Source organism: Pollicipes pollicipes, unplaced genomic scaffold (assembly GCF_011947565.3).
Source record: "Pollicipes pollicipes isolate AB1234 unplaced genomic scaffold, Ppol_2.1 Scaffold_2555;HRSCAF=2994_pilon_pilon_pilon, whole genome shotgun sequence".
NCBI classification, from domain to species: Eukaryota; Metazoa; Arthropoda; class Thecostraca; order Pollicipedomorpha; family Pollicipedidae; genus Pollicipes; species Pollicipes pollicipes.
This window is the reverse complement of record NW_023596136.1, coordinates 34,893,321-34,918,782: the sequence shown is the minus strand read 5'-3', so window position 1 is coordinate 34,918,782 and position 25,462 is coordinate 34,893,321. Positions and strand designations below refer to the sequence as shown.

Here is a 25,462-nt window from a genome sequence, read left to right as displayed (position 1 = left end):
TACCGTGCAGGACTTTGACACCTGTGATCTTTCAGGATTCCGCACTGCACATCGATAGGGGGACAGACAATATTTTAGTCAGAGCTTACGTGTGCAAGTAGATTCAACTGAAAAGGAGCGCTTAATTGGAACCATATAAGACTAAAAAGGCAGCCTTCACTCGCAAGCCATTGCAATGAGCCTGTGAAGCGGCAGTGGTGGTAACCAGCCGCATAAATACCCAGTGAACCGGGCACATCAAACGGCTGGGCATGTTTGGGGAATGCGCGACCGCTGCACTGGTTCCGGTCCCATCTTTCGGATGCGAGAAAACAGCCGAATTGAGACCCACTCCAAAACCTAGTGCCTGGGGTGCGTGCATATTGCTTATATTGAAGACGAAGGATGAGTTCAGAGAAGTAAAGTGAATGCGGTGCTTTGTCCGCCTAAAGCTTAACTCATTTTTTTCTGACCTGAGTGGAGGAAAATAAGCATGACATCATTCGCTGCTCTCCTGGCACATTCAAACAAAGCTGCCGTTGTGTGTTCCAACTATTCCGCATCGTGCGAGAAACTTAAACGATGCATGTCCGCTCACATCAGAGTAAACGCGCCAGGTAACATTGCTTGGAGAGCACGCGTGCCTGGGGTCCTGACGTATGTGACGTGTCACTATGAATGCCCCAAGGAATTCGGCGACTCATTTTATTTGCCGGAGAAGATCGTATCATTCCACTTACCATGAAATGGAACTGTCACCCTGATTTAGAGTCATAGTGCCGAAGAATTCCTGTGTCATTTCGACGCGGTAGTCTATATCTGTACCTTTATGGTGGCATTCCCATTCTTTACAAGATTTATGGCGAGCTTGGAAGCTGCGCTACAAATAATTTGCCGTCACCCCTCTATTTGTTGCGCGACATTAACCCGTTCCGCCGCTAATAGGCGACGCGGCGACATCAAACGCGTTTCAATCAGCCAAACAGCGATCGCAGACGCCCACTCCCGACGCTCATAACTCTGGCCAATCATCCGCGCGACCAGAACAAACATGGCGGCGGCCCGACCAATCGGCGGGCGGGCGGCGCGCGCGCCGCCCGCTGATTGGCGTGCCGCCTCGCCGCATCTGATCGCGCGCCGGCGCCGCCGGCCGGCCGGCCAATTTGCGGTGTGAGCCGGCGGCGTGACTGCGGGCGACGGGACGCGTCCGCCGCGTGACCCCGTGCAGCGCAGCGTGAGAGACCGGCACGACCGCGTCTCGGGCCGCAGGGCATGACCCCCTTCAAGGACAAGGCGCCCAACGAGCTCGTGACGAATTTCTCCTACGCGGGGGAATCGGCCCTGGCCGGCATGGGTGAGTGCGGCGGCGGAGTCGGGAGTTTCGGCCCGCCGCAGAGCCAGGATCGGCCCCGCCGCTGTCTAGCGCACGCGGCTCTGGCTTTGCTGCTGTTGCAGCGGCGTCGGCCCCGCATTCTTGTGTCTGTGTGCGAGTCTTTTGAAGTGTCGTGGGCTGAGGATTGGCGAATCGGGTCTAGACAGATGGCCGAACGGGCTGTTTGTAAGACATTGAAAACGAAGGCACGGCCAAAATAACAAACATCCAAATACAGGCCTATAAGGCGTCGGTAGCAGTTTCATAAAGGCATAGGTGACCTTTGCAACGTCTGGAATATGGTTAGCTGTCATGGAGTTCATTTCTTAGCGCCTTCAACCCACAGCTGTCATCTACGTGAGTGACCCATGTAAATAAGCTGTTGATGAATCAGGACGGAAAAATCCGCTAGGCGAGATTGTACGTCTCGCACTAGTATTGTACCAAGCTAAGCCCAGGAGACAACAAGGATAACTGCGAAAATAGTCCACTTAATTCACCATTTACAATTTTGCATGTTTGTTAGTGAATAGTTAAAACAGAATGATGCATTCAGAATCACAATACGGTTGTCATGTATCGTTCCCATGTGTGTAAAGGTGAGCTAGTACACTTTTGTTCGTGAACGTAGGCGGTCGTTTTTCATGTTTGCAGCATTCAAAACGAACATTTGTGGTTTCCTGGGAATCCTTTGCACTTCTTCCTGTCTCCCGTGAAACCCAGACTATTGAAATTGGAATCATGGTCCCAAAATGTGACGCTTTAGGTGCACATTTCTATCAGAATGGTGATGAAACTCAGTTCTACTTATTCTCGTTTGTATTTGGGGGACGGGCGGGATCAGCGTGATCCGTGACCCGCCCGTTCTCTACTCGCGTGACATCTTAGCATGCTTTGTGACATGTATGGCGACGCCTAGATACATTGCGACAGTTGGCTTCAAAAGTTTATTTGCTGCACACACGTTGGGGTATGTTACTCCACCCCCCGGCAATGTTGAATTGCACTTCGCCGAGAAATGGGAATGATCGCGTACAGGACAGCTGAGGCTAGATTTCAGAGCCACCCTTTAGCTTGCGTTGATCGCTGTCTCAGTCTGACCGATTAGCACAAGAAGCGCACGTGGCCCAAAAGCAGGACCCACTGGGCAAGGCATTGTTTGACGCTGGCTTCAGTAACGCCCTGAGCACGGCAACACCCCGCAGTGTTGGGTCATCTGCCTCTTGCATGCGGGTAATCTCAGATGTCGGGACGGGCGGCGAGACGGAGAGACGTCTCGACTCAGAATGCTGTATTTCAATCGCGCTTGATCGAAGCTTTTGATTCAGGTTCTTGCTACGTTATTGAGCGTTCTTTGAGCGTGCCATGTCCTTTAAAACCGAGCCCAGTGCGTCGTTTCTTACCTAGTTGGGAGGCGACCGTGGCATAATAAGTCTAATCGGCCTAGCCGTCCTGTTCCTCCGGCTGCAGCTAATCAACTCCAGCTCCACCGCGACCTCCCAGTCCTGAATATGACGCGGGCCAAAACATTGGCAGCTTTGAGACCAGGATTGCCCGGTGTGCAGCCCGGAGTTGGCCATGTTGTGCTCGCTCCGGCCCATGAACGCATGTAGCCAACCCGCACTCGTGGATAACGAATGCGAATGACTCTGCCCGGCTGCGGCAGCCTTTAGATTTTTGCACTTCCCCGATCTCTGCGCCTCGCCATCGCGCTGTGCTGTGCGCTGGGACGGGCCAGCGTGACGGCGGTGGTGGCTCGCCGACACCGCTGTGCTGAGCGCTGGGACGGGCCAGCGCGGCAGCGGTGGCGGCTCGCCGACACTGCTGTGCTGAGCGCTGGGACGGGCCAGCGTGACGGCGGTGGCGGCTCGTCGATACCGCTGGCCAGCCGCCCCCTCCCGCAGCTGCAGTCCTGAACGTGGGCCTGACAGGGAGACTCAGGGAACACCCAGGAAGGGCGCCGGCGGGGGCGGGCCCGAGCCGCCCCCAGCTGGCCTCGGGGCCAGGCTGGGGGCTGAACCGCTCCCAGCTGACCTTGGGGGCCATGCAGTTTTGGAGCCACACGAACGCACCAGCTCAGAATCCGCTCTACTGTTACAAGTTTTTGAGGCGCCTCTTGAAAATGACAACAAATCATTGCGTGTCGTTACGAATAATGTCTTTCTGTTCCGCACGAACTACTCTAAGACGAGTGGGCATATCACAGTCAAAATATGAACTAAAAATATATGCCGATGCTAGGCATCGACTGCCATGTGCTGGGTATACTGTTTTTCATAAGAAAATCCTGCACTGCTTATACTTCATACAAACATGGCTAAATGTAATGCTCTGCCATTTGCTGCTGTCGAACAGCCCATACAAAATCAAGGGCCTACAGTGGAAATGTTCACCTCCATTGCCAAATGCGTGCCAACTTGTCGTAAATGGCTTCACTCGCCAATTTAGGCAATGCCACATTTCCAGCTACTTTCGTCGTTGCTTAGATATGATGTTATTATGGCGCGGATGGCGCGTATTAAACGCATCGTGATGCAAAAAGGAAAAGGGTCTTCGTTTTGTGGATTTTTATTCTCCAAAGTGCAAATCAGAATACTGTCTTCAGTGGAGTGGCGTCGCTGCGGTTCGTCACCACAGTTCATGTCTTATTCGAAATAAAGCTAAACAAAATGAAGCCAAAACTTTTTGCTGACAAGCAAGCTTCATGTTTGCTTTGTTCTATGACGATATACTGCTAGCTATGTGCAATACAACCTGCTACCCCGAACCCCATAAACCCCATGCAAGCCGCTCACAAAAATGAGCCACCGGAAAGATAACAACGCCGGTTCAGTCGTCAGCCAGCCAGCAGTTTCACCGACGTGCACGGACATGAAATTCCCTGAAAGCGCGGGGGGAGGAGACAGGAGCGTTCCTTGAAGCCTTCAGGGGTCAACACATTTATGATCCTTGAGTCTTCCTTGATCCAGATCCTTGATCCAGCGTTCCTTGAAGCCTTCAGGAGTCAACACATTTATGATCCTTGAGTCTTCCTTGATCCAGATCCTTGATCCAGCGTTCCTTGAAGCCTTCAGGGGTCAACACATTTATGATCACGCAACGCTGTAGAGCCAGTGCTGCATTTATTTCAAAGTTTGGCGTCAATTGCCTCCTCTTCACTCTCCTCTCGCGGTTCCCATGTCCTTGCCGACATGCTTCATCGTTTTCCGCGAATGCAGAAAATTTTATTTCAGTTAATTTGTATCGTGTCAGTGGAAACTGAGAATATTCCCTTTCAAGATATTTAACTCTTCTCTCACTGACGGTACACTAGCAAAACGCATGACAACCTCGCGTGATAACCTCTGACAGCGGTCGGTCACGCTGAGCCCCTACATATATTAATGCCGGTGGTTAATGTATACCGATGCTTAAATTAAATAAATGTTTTTTGATGAATGTGGAGGGATCTGTGTTGTTCTTATAACTGAAATTACCACATAGATGGAATTGTCAGTAAATCACATTTCTCTGTTCGTGCGACTGGAACAAGTATATTCTGCCTCGCAAAATGCATAGATCTTTCCGCAAGTTAAAATCAGGATGTCTCATTGGACGCCTTGGCTTTTCTGTTAGATAATTGTACTGCATCGCTCTGAGTTGGCGGGTTTCCAGTGTCGCAGAAACGAGCAGGCCAGCTGACAGCTGTCAGGCAGCCCTTCGAGCTTGGCTTTTGGAGTTGGCAGCCGTCTTCGAAACTTAAAAAGTATTAACATAAGAATTAGAATGGTAGGCTATTACAGTGGGGGTCTCCGGGGGGAGGGGAGCTCCGGCTCCAAACTTTCTGAAGAAAATGTGTCAAAATGAAAGAGAAATCCAATGTTTTGTATACCTTCAGAGATGTTAAGCCATTTCTCTCTGTCCAGCCCATTCAACTTATTTCGCGGAGCTACGTTCTTGAACTGTGTGGCAAGAATAATATGGTAAAAATGCATCAAAATCCTCCCTGCTCACAGATTTTGGAAGATTTTTAAGTAACACAAGCTACTTGTATTTGTCTCCCCCAATTTTGTTTTGCCCGTAACACGTTAGTGCTCTCCTTCCTTATTAGATCACCGCGTTGGTGGGCTTAGAGGTCACGAAGCTACTTAGCTTCCTGCAAGCTGAACATCTTCCCAGCCAAATGTCATCTCGAGCCTACTTTCTTTCACTTCTCTTAGCGCCATGGTGCTCCACACACGTGCCATATCCTCTCAGGTTCACATACACTGGCAGAGACCCATTTCACTGAGGCAGATGAGGGTGAACGAGATCTATGGGCCTGCGTGTGTGTCGGCATGGTCTTGTGTGTTCTGGGTAGGCTAGACCCGTGATAAGGCCATGATGGAAGCTAACCCCAACACGATGAAGGGCAAAACTTGCTTTGTAGGCCTGGTTCTCAGGCTCCCTTTGCAAACCTCGGCTTTATGGGCGTTTTATTTGAATCCATCGCCAAGCAGCCGACGTTGTGGGTCTCCGCTTTTGGATAAAGCTGAGGCTCTGACCCTAAATTCAAACGAAAAGGGTGTAATTGCACTCGGCTTGGGAACACTTATCGTAAGCAAATCCATGAAGATGCTTTCCCGTGTTCGGCGTTTTTGAAGAGCGCGATTGCAAGGCGACCTGCTCTGTCATTTTCGTTGTGGATCTCGGCGGGTCACCCGTTTCGTTCTGTCCGATGTTCGTTGTTCAATGTTCAATGTTCGTTCATAGGAACGAGCACTGAACTCTGACAAAAGATGCAGAACAGTGCTGAGGTCACTGTGGGCTGGAGGACCCGCCTCAACCAACTTTGCTAGAATCGCCGGTTCCCCCAATATTGATCATGCAAAACAGGTTTTTCGCACCACTTCGCACTAGCAATACCTTTTAACTGCGCATGCTCGATCTGTGCCTCTCAGAGATTGTTCAGGATCTGGGCGATCTCGCGGAGATGACGCGGAGATGACGCGGAGACGACCTATACATGACGGAGATCATGAGACCAAGCCCATAGTGTGCTGGAGACAAAGCCGTCAGAACTATTGTTCTCCGTGTCATCTCTCTCGTCACCGTAAGTGGTGTCAACATTGGCACCCCAAGTCTCAAAGAGGCGCTCATCAGAATGAGAGGCTGGGGTGTGTCCGAAATTAGGCACCAGGACGTACTTAATTAGGCACCAGGACGTACTTAATTATTCGTTCACACGCGACAGAATGCAAGATATGCTGAGCGTGAATAAGATGGGCCACGGCCTCCTGATCATTCAGCATTCTCATCGTCATGATGACGCTGTAACCGCAAACTGTTGTGTCGGGAGATAGGCACTGGCAAGCAGATCAGATATTAAGAAGATCAGATCGAGAAGGCTGGTCTTTGGCCTACATGTGAGAACGAATGGTGCTTCTGATTGAATACTTGTTCGCTCTTTTGCTGCTTACCAGTTGCTACTGGATTGTTGAGGTGAAATATTGGCATTGTGTACTGTGCGAAATGTTCTCGCCTGTATGGAGAACATCCGAAATGAGGAAAACACAGGCTCGTTTCCCTGCTTCTCCAATATTCTGGTCCATATCGCATTGTTCCAAGCTAAGATGCTATTTTGTTTCATGTAGCGGTCCTTTACCCTACCCACGCACACGCCCACATTCCTGCACTTCACTGGAGCTCAAAATGGCTGAATGGCATTGTATGGAAACGCTCAGTGACGTCACTTTATATACTTTCGGGGGCCTGAGCCCGCAATGCTGCCTTGAGGCCCCTTCCCCTAAATGCTACTCTGAGCTTCTCAATGCGTATGAGCAAGGAGAGAATACTGGGGCAAACAAATACAGAACGATTATCTTAACCATTGTTGTACCGAGTAATAGGTACCTAAACACACCACTATAGGATCATGTTCATTTTGTACCAAATATTATCTTGTTTTATTTGTGTTTGTGCCTAATGTTTTTTGTCATGGTAGCTGCTTCATTTGTGAAGCCAGTCTGCAAATATGTGGCAAGTTTTTCCGATGATAACACATTGATTGAGGTAAAGGGCAATGGACTGCATTATGCGTTTTTTTTAAGTGCTCTGTGGCCCACATAAAAGTTGACGCATGTTTTCCCCAACAGTGATAGGTGTGTTTGTTGCATAACTGTGGTGGTTATGTAACACGGTCAGTGACAGCGAGAGTCATCAGTGATCCCCTGTTGAGATTTACTAGAATGTTTTTTGTGAATCACACCACATTCTTGCTGTTCACAAAAGGGCAGCTCACATCAAGTTGGAGTGGAAAGTCATTCCTCCGCAGGAAAATTATTTTGAAACAACAAAATATTATCTAAAAAACTTTCTTAGTTCGACATCAAGGGCGCAAGTTTAAGTGGCCAAAATTCGGGGAGAAATCAGGTTTTGAGGAAAGGTTAGGTCACCCCTTTTGGCTGGGTACCCCAGCCCCCCCCCCCCCACGTCCACCCCAACCGATTTTAGAAAGTGACACCCGTGGAAAGGCTGACACATACTGGTTTCAAGCGTTAGACGTCCGATCCCCTTCAGACGCTTGCCGCTCGTGCTGTACTGACCGTCCCGGGCTCCGTACCCCCATGCCGCCCGGTCCGGGTGCGTACACGGCGGCCCACTGTCGGGGTTCCCCCCTCCCCCTCCCCCCGGCCGGCGCCGGCGCCGGCAGCTGTCCGCTCTCCTGTTACGGTCAGGGCGGGTCGCTGTTTACGGCCGTCGGTGTGGGCGGGGCGGCGACGTGGGAACGGCCGGCACCTGCGGCCATCCATCAGGCTCGGCTGGCCACGCGGATGACCAGTGACCCACTTGTAATGAGCCCCCTCCTCTCCCCTCGCCGCCGCCCGCCGCGTCGGGGGACGGCCCCGCGACGTCTCAGGTGGCGCTGGCGCTGCGACGACCGCCGCGTCGGTCCGCAGACCGGACGGCGGCGGTTCGAGCCGCGCCCGCCACCGGCGTTTGGTCGGGCGGTGCGCCGGCCGACCCGAGGGCGACGACACTAATGACCGCCGCTGGAACACGCGTCGATAAACAGTCGGGCAAGACCGCCCGGCGGGCCGACATGAGCGGCGCTCACTGGCGCGGAGGGGCCGGTGAAGGCCTCAGATCAGCCCGGCGCGCGCCAGTATTGACGCAGGCCGCATCTGGTCTGGCTAGTACCCACATATCTACTGTGGTAGCAACTGCAGACGAAAGCGCCTTGGATACACTATCTGCCATCTAAGTGGTCGCTAGGAAATGGGTAGTTGTGCCGAAAACGAAAACTATGTTTTGATACAGATTAGAATATTTCGGCTGAGCGAGAGAGGACTTCCAGGGCTAACGAAAGTGTTTGAAATCCAAGGCTCATTTGGCGCCATCGTTGCTTCTGTGTCATTAAGCAGCCATGAAGTAAATCATAACTGTCATTCTCATTATTTTCATGGTGTGCTGGATGGCCTGAACAATAAATTTGTCGTGGCCTTGATAGAAACCAAGAGCCGCGGAACACACACCCGGACGTGGAGCTACATGTTCCATGTCCGGGTGTGTCCATGTCAAACCAAAGGTGTCAACGAACATGTTGAACAGTCAGCATTCTGTCAACACGAATTTTTCCATACAGTTGTGGGAAGTTCAGAAAAGGCGGAGAGGAATAGACCATATTTGCTAACGAACTCCCTCATTATATCACCACAAGTTGAACTTCCACAATATGTAGAGCCCAGAATTCCTGCCCCTCCCCTGCCATGCGTGTTCTGTGCAGAAAGTAATGGTTCCCAATCTTGATATTTCTTTATTCCCTCCGATGGGAGGTCCCTGAGGGCTTGCCAAAAGTGATAAAGCAACGTAAAAGTGCGTGTTTTTTCTCGAAAACCTACCTTATTGCTCCAAAAGGCTTTGTGAATTCTGCCACTGACACAAAGGACCCTTGGACTGACAGATGGCGGCATTGTACCTGATAGCAAAAACGGCCCGTCCCACAGAGTAACTGGAACTGAGTGTTTTTGACGATTTGCAGCCGAGACGCCGTAACTTAATCTGGAGATACGTGCCTTTCATTATGGTTGGAGCCACGCCTCTGAGATTGTAGGAGAAAAATCAGTGTTGGGGGGGGGGGGGGAAATGCAATCTGGACAGGAAAACCTGACCTGAAGCTGGCATTTTGAATGGGTAGATCGTGAAAAAATGTTCATCCCTGTTGCAAAATCGAAGGGTACAAAATCATGCAGTTCCAAAATTGGAGGGAATATGTCCTCAGTCGCCCAGTGCTTACACCCATTCGTTAGATCACGGGATTGAAGAATGCAATGTGGTTATGTAACTTCGTTAATGTGTGGGAACACGTGCGCTGTTGCCTGCGCTGAGCTGGTGTCTTATTTCGCTGTCGCCTGCTCAGTTCTCGTGTTTTATGTCCGGGGCCGGCAGACTGGAGGTCGTTTCGGCAAAAAGTGAAGTCCTTCGAAAATGAAGCACATCCTCATGCGCGGTGCTAAATCTCAGAATCCTTCAGAAGCTGCCGACTCCGCGTGTACCAGTCTATTCGTGTGTGATTCATGAGCCCCCCCCCCCCCCTGTCATTCTCCGAAACAAGAGCTCACTAATTCGCCGGCGCCAAAACAAGTCCCCGCTCAAATACCGGCCTTGTTGACCGAAAAGGCGCGGACCGCATGTAGCCCACTGGAACGGCGGTTTACCCGCGCAAACAGTAGCGTCCGCTCCTGTTTCCGAATTGTTCGTTGAAGAGACGAGCACACAGCACGTCTTGAAGAGGGGTGAGGGAGGGGGGGGGGTACGCCCGCTCCTCTGATGGAGGGCACCAGTCAGTATGGGACCGCAAACTTCCGTCGCTCCGTGCCCTTGAGGGCAGCAGCCCCTGCCGACTGCTGCTCGTGAGGAGCGAGCGCTATCCTGGACGTCGTCTTTACGGCCGCGTCCAGCCGCGTCCAGCCGGGCGTCAATGACCAGCCTTAAAGGACAGCTACAGTTTGCCAAGTTTTAAAGTTGCGCAGTATGAACGTGTGGACCATTAGCTGTTGAGCTCCACCAAGTCATCAAACAGCGTAACATTTTCTGGAGAGCTGAGTTCTGGAGAGTTTTCGGCTCGCATCTTCCTAGGCGTTACCTGAAAATTGAGGGTACCGATACGTTTCTACAGTTTAGTTTGTGTTTGGTTTAGTTCCACAACTACAGTTTTCGTTTGCGCAATTCGCCACTAATCGCACCATCATCGATTCGGGGTTGTCTACGGAGTGCCCAAATACAAACGAAATCAATGAGCAGGGGTGCAGCCATCTTGGAGGAGACACACTCTCCTGCGTTGGGCCGCACTTTCCTTCTCACTATAAATGGCTCCCGGCAAGAGGTAACTGTTGGCGTGATGCGTTCTCGCCGAGCTCATTCGCCTCCCCCCCCCCTCTCAAGAGAATCCTGGCTGGATATGAGCTTGGAAATGATGGCAGAGAAGGGCCACCAATTTGGCGTTGTGGAGACCACCAATGCTCAAGCCTGTGCACATGATACCATTAAATGCATGCTTTGTAACAGCTACATCTTGCCAGACACGGCACCGCACATTTTGAGTTGGAGGGAGAATTCCGTCACGGATCTCCTGGACAAAATGGGGCCTCCTCACAGAGGCCCTCCGGGCAGTGTCACATTTAAAGGGGGGGGGATACACCGAGGACATGCCCCCTGATCAAATTGTCATATGCCCCCTGACGTTGCGCCTCTTGAATATGAAGTGTGGCTCTTATCCCAGACCTAGAGCAGACCTAACACAGAACAGAGGCCTCCTTGCTCGTGACGGTCCCTCAAGCCAGCAAAGTGGCCTTCTTGACATAGAATTGGGCATGTTAATCTAGAGCATTGGATGCTTTATTCATAAAGATGGCCTGATGATCTAAAAAACGGACTACTTCATGCACCACAGGATCTTCTGAGCCCTAGTTATTACCCTTTATGTCAACTATGGGTACCTCGATTATCTGAATTTTGCTAATCTACGGGTAGCTACAATGCTTTAAGTTTGGGAAAAAGGCCCCCAAAATTTTGGGTTGGTAAAACCTACTCTTGTCCCCCTGTTTGCCAACAGGGGGACGGGGGGGGGGGGGGTCAGCTGCCCCGTCTGCACTCTGCTGTGCCACTCTGTGTTGATTGTCAACTTCCGGGTTAATTGCGGTAAACCTGTTTCATAACTATGTACCAGCTCAGAGGTTTTAACTTGAGCCCTTTCCTGTCGTTTACCGTGGCCGGGCCTCTCACTTCGGCTCGGGTCTGCTGGTGCAGGGCGCCAGTCCTCTCCGAGGGGGTCGCCTGCTGACGTCACACCTAAGTCTGCAGAGGCGGCACGATAGGGGTGTGGCGGAGAACCGAGCGCAGCCCTTCAAAACTCGACCGCACCGGGCCAAGGACAGGTCCAATACCCAATGCAGGGATGGGGCCGAACGTCTCGACAATTATCCATTCCCAAATAGATAAACATTGCAGGGAAATGCAAAAGTTTTGCTTTTCACCGTCTCGGGAGGCCTAACACTATGAAACTTGGCCCGAGTAACACGCCGCGTTAGTATCATGACCCAAGCGTTTAGGTATCCTGGGTGTCTGCCAAGGTGTTTGATGCACGTGAGTCAGCCGCTGCGGCGTTCAACACGAACGGAATCGGCTCGAGAGCGCGAGCGTACGCATTTTGCGACCATTCAGAGAGCGGCGTGCCCCGCTGGGCCTGCGGTACGTCCGGCACTCGCCGAAGCTGCGTGCTGTCGATGCTGTCGGTGCTGTCGGATCGAGTACCGGTGCGGCACAGATGTATTTGCTTTAGAGGCGGGCGCCTCGGTTCAGCCTTGATGATGACAATATTTTCGCCGCCGCCTCGTCTGCGCTCTGTTTGTCCAGAGGCGTTGTTTGAACAGCGCCGGCATATTTCAAATGCCAGCCGCGCCGCGGCGGAAGGGTGCCGACCGCAGCCAAAATAGGCGGACGGACAGGCTGAACCGGACAAGCTGGACCGAACAGGCTGGACCGGGCAGGCTGAACCGGACAGGCTGGACCGGACAGGCTGAACCGGACAAGCTGGACCGAACAGGCTGGACCGGGCAGGCTGGACCGGACAGGCTGGACTGGACAGGCTGGACCGGGTAGGCTAAATTGGAGAAGTTAGACCGGACAGGCTGAACCGGACAGGCTGGACCGGGAGGGCTAGACTTGGTGGGCTGGACCGGACAGGCTGGACCGGGCAGGCTGAACCGGGTAGGCCAAATCTGAGAAGTTAGACCGGACAGGCTGGACCGGACAGGCTGGACCGGACAGGCTGGGTCGGACAGGCTGGACCGGGTGGGCTAGAATTGGTGAGCTGAACCGGACAGGCTGGACCGGGCAGGCTGGACCGGGCAGGCTGGGTCGGACAGGCTGGACCGGACATGTTGGATCGGACAGGCTGGACCGGGCAGGTTGGATCGGACGGGCTGGACCGGGCAGGGACCATGTGACGCATCCTACCACGCTCGCTGTCGCAGAGCTTAAGTGTTCTGGTCGCACTTCCGTGGTAGGTAGCAAGCGCCGCCTTCTGTGGCCACAAGAGGCGGCATTTCTGTTTTAACTCGCCACACGATGAGCATTGCACGCTTCTCAGCACTGTATCACGCAAGTGGTACAAGAGGATATAAATGTCGATTTCTCGTCTCTTGCATGAACGGCTTTCCTAACTGCCGTCTTCTTCGACCAAATTGCAGTGCCCGTACAGACGGAGACACTCCGTGAGATTCATGCTAGCAGGAATTCGGGCAAATGTTAGGAGAATGGGTGGAAAATGTAACAGAAGCCAGCCAATTATTTCAGTCACTGGGGTGCTTCACTTCTTCTTGGCGCCAGAGAGGGGTGAGGGGAGTTGGAGGGAAGTGGGCATCTCCTTTTCACAGGGCAAGGGGTTTGGCCAAACAGGGGAGACAAAGAGAGAGAGAGAGAGAGAGAGAGAGAGAGAGAGAGAGAGAGAGAGAGAGAGAGAGAGAGAGAGAGAGAGAGAGAGAAACTCCCTCTCTCTCGCCCTCAACCTGGTTGGCTGCTGACTGCTCTTTCTCTCTTTCTCTCTCTCTCTCCCACTCTCCCTCTCTCTCCCTCTCTCTCTCTCTCCCTGTTTCTCTCCCTCGCCCTCTCCCTCTCTCTCTCTCCCTCTGCCTCTCTCCCACTCTCCCTCTCTCTCCCTCTCTCTCTCCCTCGCTCTCTCCCACTCTCCCTCTCTCTCTCTACCTCCCTCTGTCTCTCTCCCTCTCTCCCTCCCTCTCTCTCTCTCCCTCCCCGCTCTCCCTCTCTCTCGCCCTCCGTCTGGCCGTCGCCCTGCAATCCGGCCGGCGGTTATTACTTGTGGATCGGGCGGCGCCCTGTGAAACCGACACCGCCGCGCCGCCCAGCCCGCTGAGAAACTCATTACAGCGGCCGGCGCCGGCTGCGGCGGAGGAGCGGCAGGGGGGGGGGGGGGGCAGACAGCCGCCGTCTCATCGACGGTGGGGTGGCCCGCGTAGACGGGGCCCTGCTGATGTCGCGTCCCCTCTCCCAGTGATGTCGAGCTGGCGGTCTCGCCTCCACGGCGGCAGACACAGACTGGGTCTGGTCAGAGAACAAAATGGTATAGCATGCGCTGACAGTGTCGCATGATGGTGAAAGAGCACTCACTTGGCTACTCAGATAGATTAACTAGGACATAAATTAATGGTTATTTTGAGCGGCTAACTGTTTGGTAAATGTACATTCACCAGGTGGATTAGCGGGGAGACGAGATAACATTTCAGCATGGATGAAAATATATAGCACAAATGATTTCATTTCTGTAATCTCCACGCGATTTTTGCATGTTTTACATTTAATCTGTCAAGCGGGTACCACTTCGCTTAAAAATAACACGTGTCTACCATCCAAGAAATGGAGGCTTCTTCTTTCCATGCCTTCAAGGCGAGACTCCCGAGCGACCCTCTACCTCCCCCCCCCCCCCCACCCAGACCGCGAGCGACCCTCTGCTCCCCGCCCCCCCCCCCCCCACCCAGACCGTGAGCGACCCTCTGCCTCCTCCACCCACACTCCAAAGCGAGCTCTGCCTCCCCCGCCCAGACCGCGAGCGACGCTCTGCCTCCCCCGCCCAGACCGCGAGCGACCCTCTGCCTCCCCCGCCCAGACCGCGAGCGACCCTCTGCCTCCCCCGCCCAGACCGCGAGCGACCCTTTGCCTCCCCCGCCCAGACCGCGAGCAACTCTCTGTTTCCCTGCGCGGACCGCGAGCCTCCGAGCGATGCCTCCGGTCCCCCGTGCGGAGCCGGCACGACTCGGAGCGCGCCGAGCCGTGAGCATACAACAGCAAAATACGAGCTTCTGTTTTATTGTCAGCGTGATTTATCCACACAACACTCCGTGTGTGGCGGCCTGGCTGATGTCGTTGGCGGCGGCATGACCCTTTGTCAAATGACAAAGCACCGCACGTGCTGAGGCGGCGTCACGCTGGCCGCCTTCCAAACAGAGCCGTGCGCCGCCGCCGCCGCCACCGGGAGGACAGCGACTCTGCCCCTCCCCCTCCCTCTCCCCCGCCCGCTCGGTCGCCGGAGGCGAGCTGGCCGCTCGACCCGCTCGCCCCAGGATGGACCGCGCGCACCTCTCGGCACTAGGTCGTGTTGTCCTTCCGCCAGGTGTTTGCAAATCAGCCGGCTCTATTTGTTGACGGCCTCTCTAGCCCAACCCGCCGCTATTTGTTAAAGCTACACCCCTAAAGACGGCTGTGAAAATATTTTGACAGCGGAGTTGTGGCGGACGCGGCGTTCTGCTGCCCTCCCTCCTCCCTCCTTGCTGTGGGGGGGGGGGGGGGGCGCTCCCGGTGCCTGGGGGCACGTGTCGACCGCCACCTCTAACCCCGCCGACCGGCCGGCTAATTCAGGCCGCACTTACACTGAGACGCGCGGCCCCGCGGCGGCGGCAAATTTACGGGGCGCGCCGCCGCAGCCGCAGCCGCGCCACATTCCGGCTGGGCGCTCCCCGCTCCGGCTTTTGACTTTGCAGCGGTTGCGCGCGGGCGGCGCCAGCGACGCCGGCCGCGGCGCGCGCGCGCGAAACATGGCGCGGCGTCTGCCGACGATTACGGCGCGACCCGGGCTGATCCAATTAGTGTCAGGCGGCGATAGCGGCGGATAGCGCCGCCTGGTTCGGTGATATAGGCCACGGATAATTAGCGCCCAGCGCTCGGCTGGATGACGCGGCGGCGGCCATGTCGGCGCGCGCGCCACACCCGCCGCTGAAGCGCCGCTATTCATATCACACTTTTTACGCGCGGAGGCGGCGTACGACGCGGATCGGGACTCGAGAGAGCGCGGAGCCGCGACCGCAGGCGTCCGCCAGCTGAGGGGTCGAGTACGAACGCGGGAGCGGCGATGAAGCGCGGCGGTTCCTTCCTCCCTCTGCTTTGGTCCCTTTCCTCGTGCCAATGTTATGAGTTTGTCCCTGATGGAAACGCATGCGTTGTTATCAGGTTGATTACCTGCGGTCATGAAACAAATGAAACAGACGGTATTTAAAAAGAAGGCGAGCCAATAATAGCTCGCACCACGGATTAAGTCAACAGTCTCGTCAACTGCATTGGTCAGAATGTCTTGTGCAGAAGCTTCACACCTAATGTAATCGCCAACCCTTGCCTCTGGGTAAAGTTAGTTTTTAAGTCATTTTCTCATGCAGTGCCTTAGGTTAATGCCATTGCTTCTAAATTTGGGGGCAGCTGTCGACTCTGTCCCTCCAGTCCGCTGGCTGCCCCGCCGATGGCACAGCTTATCACAAAAACCGGCCAGGTGTCACTCTCGATCGCCGTGTCACCGTGGCCCAAAACCCGGCACTGTCCGCAGGCCATCCTCCAATCGTGACCGAGCGCGTTCGGCTCCGTCCCTCTCGCCGGGCCCCGCCCACGCGCGCGGCTCAGCGGCGGCGGCGGCTCGCTGACGCCGGCCGCTGTCAGCATTGTGCGCCGGAAAAACGGCGCGGCCAGCCATCTGTCAGCATAATGGTCGTCTTCCGGCGGCTGCGGCGGCGGCGGGCTGCGGCGACGGCGGCACGATCAGACGTCGGCCGACGGGGCGCCGCCGCAGCCTGGCCGCGGCTCCGGTCCGGCCGGCGACAGGCGCCGAGACTCACGGCGAGCCGGGCGGTGGTGGAGAGGTCCGATCAGGCCCTGGCAGACCCGGCCAGGCGGGATCAGGGGCGTCCAGGTCCGGTCAGGTCAGGTCCGTCCTGGTCTGGCCCACTCTGTCGTCCCATCTTCGATCAACTCCTGTCTCTCCGGCTCAGCCCGTCTCCACTCGAGTTCGAAGACGCGCGGTTGCTCGGCCGCCTCCGCCCGTCCGTGGCCGACCCGGTAGGCAGCCGGGCTCACCGCGTCTCTCCTGCCGGCCGGACCGCGCGCGACGGCGGCGGCACGTTATTCTCGGAGATCGGCACCTGCCGGGGGTGACTCGGGTTGCCGGCCGGCCGACCCGAGCCGGGCGCGGCACGCGCGGCACGTCGGGAACGGCGCGAGCACGGCCGCCGCGGATGGCTGCAGCCGCGCCCGGCCGCGCCGGCCGCGTTCCGTCGGTTTCCACCGGCTCCCGACGTCTCCAGCGACTCCCGGCAAATCCAAAAGGCTCCCAGCGTCACCCAGCGGCTCCCAGCGGATTCAGGAGGCTCCCGGTGTCTCCAGCGGCTCCCGGCGAATCCGAGGGTCTCCCAGCGTCTCCCGGCGGTTCCCAGCGACTTCAGGAGTCTCCCGGTGTTTCCCGGCGGCCTGGCGGCTCCCGCCACTCCCAGCGGCTCCCGACGGCTACCGGTGGCTCCCGGCGGCTCCCCGCAGCGGGAGCGGTGACGTGGCCGTACTCCCCGGTGCTGTGCTCCCTCCGCGGCCCGACATGGGCGGCCCTCTCACCGGGGCGGTGAGCGTGGAGAGGACGCCAACCTGGCGCCGGTGCCCTCCACCTGCCGTACCAGCGCAGCAGAGCCGCTGCAGAGGAGGCAGGCTGGGGCCAGGGCCGGCGCCAGGGGTGCAGCGGGTCATGGGTGGTGGTGTGTGGCGCGGTCCACCCACTTGTTCCGCGCGTCCGACAGCGCAGCCCATCCGCATCTGTGACCATTTATATGCGTCGGTTTTTACCCCAAACAAGACGAACGCATGGGGCTTGTTTCCTGTTCTAAGTGTGTTCTAACGGCAATGAATTCCATCCGTCATAGACCGCAGCTAGGCCGTAATGGAGTTTGGGCATACGTACGTTGCGCAAGCGCTGTTGGGGTTAAATATTTCGGATTTCAGCGCACTTTCCTGGCTCGTTTCGGAGGCATGCCACCTTCAGGCCTCACTTCACGGAATGTCTGAGTGTGCAGGTGCTCTGGGAGGGGGAGCAAACTGGGGAGTGTGGCTGCACGCGCTGGGCTATTCTACGGGCACAGCAGCTGACGTATTTACGATGGTGGGAATTGGCGTCCGGGGGCTCAATAGCTGTGATGCTCTTGCTGCGAGGAAATATGATTCTGCATGTCTTGTCTTTCTCATTTCCTAGCCTTATTGGCCTCAATGAGAAAGTTCGTCCCTCCGTGTACCGATTGATTAGTTTCCGAGCGTACATGTGTCTGTCTGTCTGCCTGGCTGTATGCCTGTGCGCATTTCTTAAGCCAGGTGCCCAGCACAGGCAGCTTCACAGACTTGCCGTGCAGTTTGCATATGCGAACGGTTTGGCCTTCGTGACGATCCACGGCACACGCTCACGCCCGTCCGTTGTCGATGTCGGTCACAGCACGCGCAAAAAAGGGGTGGTGGATGGGGGGGAGGGTCGTTATGTTATGGCATTTAGCAAGAAGACACATTACGCTAACGTAGGGGAAGCAAGATGTACGGAGGTGAAGCCGTCCAAAGTGTTTTAAGTCTCAGAATCATGCACCACTTTATCGTGATTTGAAGGGTCAACGAAAACAAAACTACAAATAAAACACGACAGCCTTCGTCATGCCCGCTCGTTGCAATACAGTGTACACAGAAAGTTATTGGCGCCGAACCTTTCCTTGCACTAAAGAAACACCCAACACATCCAAACCCGTCTGGCGAAATGATGCCCATGATCTTCTCTTGGCACCGTGCCAGACACCGGTGCCGCCCAAGTCAAGTTTGTGCCATGAGAAAGCGTGAAACGCACCGGAAATGGCGCGAGCAGCCCTGAGAAAGGAACCGGAGCCGCGCGGAGTTCAGTGCCAGGCTGGACATCGTGTGTGATCCTGGGAAGGCAGGGGCGCCACCCGTGTTACGAGCGCCGGTTGTTTTTGTATCTGCTTGAGCCGCTGTGCCGCCGTCAGTCAAGCTGTCTTCCGAGCGTCCGCGTCACGAGAGAGGGGAAGGGTGCCGACGCCCGCTACCCCTGCCAATAGCGTCATGCCGATCGATCCCCTCCTCTCTCTTCTCCTTGCCTCTTGCTCTCTCGCTCCCCCTGCTCTTGCTCTCTCCCTCTTCCTTAATCCCTCTCTCTTTCTCTGTCTGGTCATCTCCCTCCCCTCTCTTTCCCTCCCCCTCTCCTTGTTTGCATCCTTTCTCTCCATTTTCTCTATTCTCCTTTCCTCTCTGTGCCTTGCACTGTCTCATCTCTCTCTTTCTTTCTTTCTTTCTTTCTTTCTCTCTCTCTCTCTCTCTCTCTCTCTCTCTCTCTCTCTCTCTCTCTCTCTCTCTCTCCATCTCTACCTCACTCTCCCCTATCTTTTTCTCGCCCGCTGCTTCTATTTTCCCGCCACCCCCTCCTTCTCCTCACCCTCTTTTTCATTTTCCTTCTCCATTTTCGCGCTCTGGCTTTCTCTCTCTCGCTCTCTCTCTCTTTCTTTCTTTCCCTTTCTCTTTCCCCTCTCTCTCCCTCTCTCTCCCCCCTCTCTCTTTTCCTCTGTCTCCCTCTCTCTCCCACTCTCCGCCTCCCTCTCTTCCTCTCTCTCTTTACCCGTCTATTTCTGTCTCTCGCTTCATCATCCCTGCACCGCCATATGCCAAGGAAATGGGAACCAGGACCGAAAACTGTGCTGCCCCTAAACTTGCACAGCCGTAACTATATAACGAAACATAACTGCACTCTCAACTTTACATTTAGCGGTAAAAATGACGGCGCATGACAAAAAATCCAGAGCTGCTCCACGCCCCCGACCGTTTCTAGGTTCCTACGCCTCCGGCATGCGCTCTCAACCAGATAGACAGTTAAAACATAAAAAAAAACATTAACAGCAGGCAACGTGTTCATCAGCTGCGAGTAAAGCCCTTGCACCCATGAAGGCGACGGTATTTGTCAACCTACCATCCACGGTATGGGTGCCCTTCCTTCTCGGCATATTATTTCATCCCTGGTGTCCTCCTATCCCAGCACCTGATAACGGCTGCCGCCTGCCGGCTGCGCGCAGACTGTGCCGCCGTACCTGTGATCGATCCGGGATGCCTAGCCCGTCAGCACCCAGCCGCCGTCGGGCTCGGCCGGCGCTGTGTGGGATGTGGCTGACGCGGTGCTGCGTGGCGCCTGACGCGGTGCTGTGTGGCGCCTGCCGCCGTGCTGTGTAGCGCCTGACGCCGTGCTGTGTGGCGCCTGACGCCGTGGTGTTCGCGGCCGGCCGGGAGGACCCGCTTGCGCCTGTGATGGCGCGTTCCGTGCCAGGGGGGGGGGGGGGGGGGGGGCAGGGGGCTTCGCTCCCGTCAGTCGCGCTCCAGGCGTTGTTATTCCTGCCAGTGTATAGGCAGCGTCACGTGCGTCAGACTAGCGACGCTGGGACGAAGACCGGAACCAATATATCGCTCATATGGCAATGATACTTGACTGCAACGTACTTTTGATCAATTCACCCTGAGTTGTGCACCGCCGCGGCATAAAGCTTGCACCAGCGAGCCATACGACTCGCGGTCTGTTTCACTTTCGAGCTTCCCACCTTTTGCACTTTTCACTTATTGTGACATCAGTGGCGAACGATTTGATCAGTGATGCCCGTTTTCTCGAAGTTCTTCCGAATAGTTCAGAATTTATATTTGAAGTAGCCGAACCCGCGGGAGAAAGGTCATTTCACTCCCTGCTTAACTCTGTGAAAGAAATGTATTTCACTTGTTTGTTTCACTTGTTTCCTTGTTTTTCTACCGTGCGTAATCTGCATTGCTTAAAGCACAGAAATGTGTCAAAATATTTGTGTAATAAAAGCTACGAAAGCTTGAAGCCTTCTGCTTAACCAAAAAAATATGCAAGCATGAAGCAATTATCCCGCAAATTCAACAAAACGCTTTACTATGGACTTTATTTCTTCCTATGACACCAACCATAGACGCTCTTTTCGAGGCGCACTTGGCTTTTGGAATGAAAGTATTACATGATCCAGGTGACGCACTGGTTCAAGCCTCAACCAATGAGCTCCTCGGTAACAGGCCCTTGCCCGCTGGGCCAATGACAAACGTTCTTTTATTCGCGCCAGTAGAGGTGCGCACGGTCGTTGTCATGCTGACGGTTGTTACGATTGCAGGGAAGAAGTGTGGTGCTGTTGCAAAGCGTTGACAGCGTAATTTGGATCAGAGCACATTAAAATTGACAACCTTGTTATGTCTTCCCATTGCTGCTGTGGCACTACTCAGTGTTATAATTAGACGAAACTAGTCTTCAGGTTTCACTAGTGCGTGTTTTTTAGATACGCCCCAAAGATGGGACACTCCCCGTAGCTACGCAGATGTCCCAGATGTGACCACGCTCATGGAATACGCACCATGTTGGCCATCAAGTGACTCGACCTATGGTGGAGAGGCTGACGTTTAATCGACACGTTTTTTCCCAGACGTGAAAGGCTGACGATAAATCGAAACGTTTTTCACCAAACATGAGAGGCTGACGTTTAATCGACACGTTTTTCCACAAGCACGTTTGGATGACGTAAACTGTGATGCAGCACGAGAGGGGGGGGGGGACGTCTAGCATGGTTGTAATGCGCCATCGTTTGTGTTGGTCGGAAGGAAATGGACAAATGACGCATGAGAAAACTAACAGTAAACCTCAGATGCTATGTGGTGTGAACCGTTTTTTGATACAAATGTTCTTGAAATGCAACATGGGTTGAAGCAGTGACCAATTTCACCTTAAATCTAAAGTGTAAAAAAGTACCGGAAGTCCTCGCCAGCACTTTGAAGCGATTGTGAAGGGTGGAGGGTTTGAATGGGGTACATTGCGGTGAAACGGGACAATCAGGAATAGCATATCAAGTGGCAACACGGTAGACAACTGTTGATGCAAACACGGGGACATGGAACATGGAATAACTTTGATGTCGTACATCGGCCGCTTGTTCCATCTGGTTGTCATGATGCCTCATCGGTACATATCATCGATACCATGTATAGACTATGCCAGCCCGGCAGACCGGCAGACCGGCAGACCGGCAGACCGGCAGACCGGCAGACCAAAGCAGCCTGGCGACAAGCCACATTGTCGCAGGAATATCACACAATGTGAAAAATTTTCTCCCAGACAGTGGAACCATCGCTGACTTGCAAAGATAGCCCAGTTGTGCAGCAGTAAACAACATTATAATGCCTGAAATACTGCTAACAGTCCGAACACATGACGTGTGCCCCAATCTGATCTGCGCACTCCCGCACTCGGCATGCATTATGCTCCTCTATTTCAAGCAATTCTCCCCTACGTTATGGCATAACAAATGTAGCGTGCACGAATGGCGTTCAATCAAACAAGAACGGACATGTCATAGCTCTGAATTGGCGGGGAGGGGGGGGGGAGAAATTACTCCTTTGATGATCAGAATTACCACCCTGTGCTTGTCAGCCTATGCATATTCTGATCAGCCATAGCTACAGTGCAACGGCAGCATTGGTTATGGGCGGTGTCACTTAGAGACGGCGTGGTGGCATCCCGGAAATGTGATATTCAATAATAAATTCATATTCAGCATGATTATATTGATCGGCCGCTACGTCATAGCGTAACAAATGTAGCGTGCACGAATGGCGTTCAATCAAACAAGAACGGACATGTCATAGCTCTGAATTGGCGGCGGGGGGGGGGGATGATGAAGTTAGGAAGTTAGGAAGTTAGGAAGCTAAAGGTCGATTGCAGAGTAAAAGCTCAGGGGCTTTCATATCTGCGAGGCGGACGTTGAAGGTCACGAGCGGAGAATGCTGCCAAAACAGGACTTTCCAATGCCCAGGCCCACAAAATGAGATCCCCATCCCCTATCGTCCCGCAGCGCGGCGTCTCGCCCGGGCGTCGCTTAATATCAAGATGTAATACAATGATATACTACAAGATATAATGCAATGAGAGATGGTACATATATATATATATATATATATATATATATATATATATATATATATATTGAGTAATATTGATATTCAGCATGACGCCTACAGCGCAGCACGAGGAGAATAGCTCAAACTAACCCACTGTCGTCCACAATCAAACAACCCCACTGTCGTCCACGATCAAACGAATCCACTGTCGTCACAATCAAACAACCCCACTGCCGTCCACGATAAAAAAACCCACTGCAGTCCGCAATCAAACCAACCCACTGTCGTCCACAATCAAATCAACCCCACTGCCGTCCACAACCGTCAGCTGACATCATTGCCCTGTGAATTGGGACAATGTCCGAATGTTCTCGAGGTGTGAGAATAATTTATTTGCCGGAGCAGAAATAAGGAACAGAGAGAACTTCGAATCGACCAGGCTCTTGCCAGCAATGAAGAGTGCAGGAAAGAAAAGGGACAGGGGATGGAGAACGTGAATCAAGCGATTCTGCATTACAAGTTCACTCCCTTAATAACAGATTTAGAAGGTGAGCTAGCACCGCTAACGGGGATGTAATGGGGGAATAACTAGCGCCTTTGTCTCCCACGCGGGGGGGGGGGGGGGGCGGGGCGGGGCGGTGGATTTAAGCATTGCTCGTGCTATGACCTCTGAGAGTAGATTTGACCTCTGCAGTTACTGGCACTCCATAACAGGGTGCGTGATGACGCGCGTCGCGCTCTCATTTTCATAAATAGCGTTAGCATCACTTAAAAAGTAATTTGTTTCGAGCCTATTTTGTCTGCGTCCAAACAGGTCGAAAATGGCCGTGCTATCACACCCGCATATCGTGCGAAACAAAGGCAGATAAAAGGTAGACCAAATGGACAAAATGTCCATCACTCTTTCTTGCCAACCGCCCGAGAAAACGGCATTGCGAGAGAGAGATAACCCAGGGTGGGTGGTGGGCAAATCCAAAAAAGTTGTCTTAGTTTTCAAAAACTAATCTGACTTGGATGTCTTCTACCTGGATGAGTATTCTAAAACAGTATTCCTTCAGTAAAAACTGTTTGCACCTTCTTAATGTCCAGAAATGTGTCACTAGCTGCCAATCTTGGGCCATCTTGAGGGAACGTGGCCTGGTTGACTGCACTTGGACCCAGCTTTGCATATACAATAGTCGAATATTTGATAAGAATAAGAATATATACATATAAACATGCATATATACACAAACACACACACACACACACACACACACACACACACATATATATATATATATATATATATATATATATATATATATATATAAATCACGCTTCATTGGCTGCATGAATAATGCATCTGTTATTATCTGCTCTTCTGTCTTGGTCGACCAATCACTCATTCCAGCCCATGCCCTTTTCTAGCACAATTCTGACTACACCTGTACAGGCTTTCGAAGAATCAAATGAATCCATCGATGCCACCTTAGCACATCTGGTTGATTCCAAGCACGGCTCTTGTTCCACTCAGAGTCAAGTACAAACATGCTTGACAGCGTAAGAGACGTGTACAGGGATATGCGGACAATGGACGATAGTCGGTGCTGGATCTGCTCCCCTCAAGTGCTGGATCTGCTCCCCTCAGGCGCTGGATCTGCTCCCCTCAGCTCATCTGGCTCCCTCCAAGATAAGCGACAGGGCCCCGACACCCGAAGGTTCCTTGTCTTCCTTGCCCGTGGTTCCTCGACCCTAGGACATCACAAGCGCGTGACGATATTCCTACAGCGAAGTGGCCCTGCTGCTCTGTAAAGTGCAGCAGATCTGTGAACAGGAGGGTCTGCCTCCATAGACCACTTGGGTTGTCGCTAGTCTGTGAAGAGCCCTCCTCTCCTGTTGGGCTCCTGTTGGGCTGAAACCCTCTCCTGTTGGGCTGCAAGCGGGGTGAATGGCGACCAGCAAGGGACTCATTCAGAGGGGTATTCATGTAATGACCTCCGGATAACCTGCCCCTCCTCTTATCAAATCTATTGCGCCTATTAAATGCATGCGTGGATAAATGTTGACTTAAGAATTAGGGGTACACACGTAAACTGAACAGATCGAAAACATGTTATGTTGATTTACGCCAAGGAAGAAGTTTCGTACGCCTGCGGTGTGCTAAGTGGGGTTTCAGCGAACGTTTTGAATGCGTCCCTCCAGTGCAGATTCCTGCATACTTTCCTAGATGCTTTGTAGCATTTTCGGAGGCTACATGAACTGAAGAAAAACACCCGTGACAGCAAAAGGCCTCGAGAGGTGTAACAAAAGAGTGAGGGGTCATGCCTTTCCCTAAATGTCACGAGTCTCCTAAGAGAAAGACTCCGTACCATCCGCCCAGCAACCATGAGGAGAACATCTCGCGACAGCCAACGCCGTGAGGGTTGCTTGCTCGGAGACTTTCGGTTATTGAGCCTTTGGGCTTGCTGACGCGTTCTTCGAGAATTCCGTGGAGCTGTGAAATAGAAGGGGAGGACCAAAATTCATAGTGTGAATCCTAAGAATTATGCTGATTTGAGATGATCTTCTGCGATATGACCGAATGAATCCGATATCCCAGATGATAATCTGCCAAATTTTTAAAACGACCCTGAACTCTGGAAGATGTATGGGAAACCAGAAGCAGATCAGTGATATCAAGCAGAAGAGCTTTGAGCAAAACAATGACCGAACCCAGGAGATTTCTTGGCGAAATGGAAAAAGGGAGTTGGGATATTGGAAGACAGTTTAGCGAAATACACAACGAATCCAGGATGCCATGCGAATGGTGGACCGTGGAGCTCTCGCAGGGATTCAATGGATTATGTGAAGTGTTTTAACGCATTAGAACAT

General features: G+C 53.5%; 1 protein-coding gene across 1 annotated transcript in view; it reads left to right on the top strand.

Moving 5' to 3' along the window:
- Positions 1–1,155: 1,155 nt before the first annotated feature.
- Positions 1,156–25,462, top strand: part of LOC119111577 (paired box protein Pax-1) — a 37,362-nt gene continuing 13,055 nt past the window's right edge. Inside the window, exon 1 of the mRNA XM_037235390.1 lies at positions 1,156–1,333. Within this exon, the coding sequence (XP_037091285.1) occupies positions 1,252–1,333 (82 nt within the window). The 5' untranslated portion in view covers positions 1,156–1,251. The remainder of the gene's footprint in view (positions 1,334–25,462) is intronic.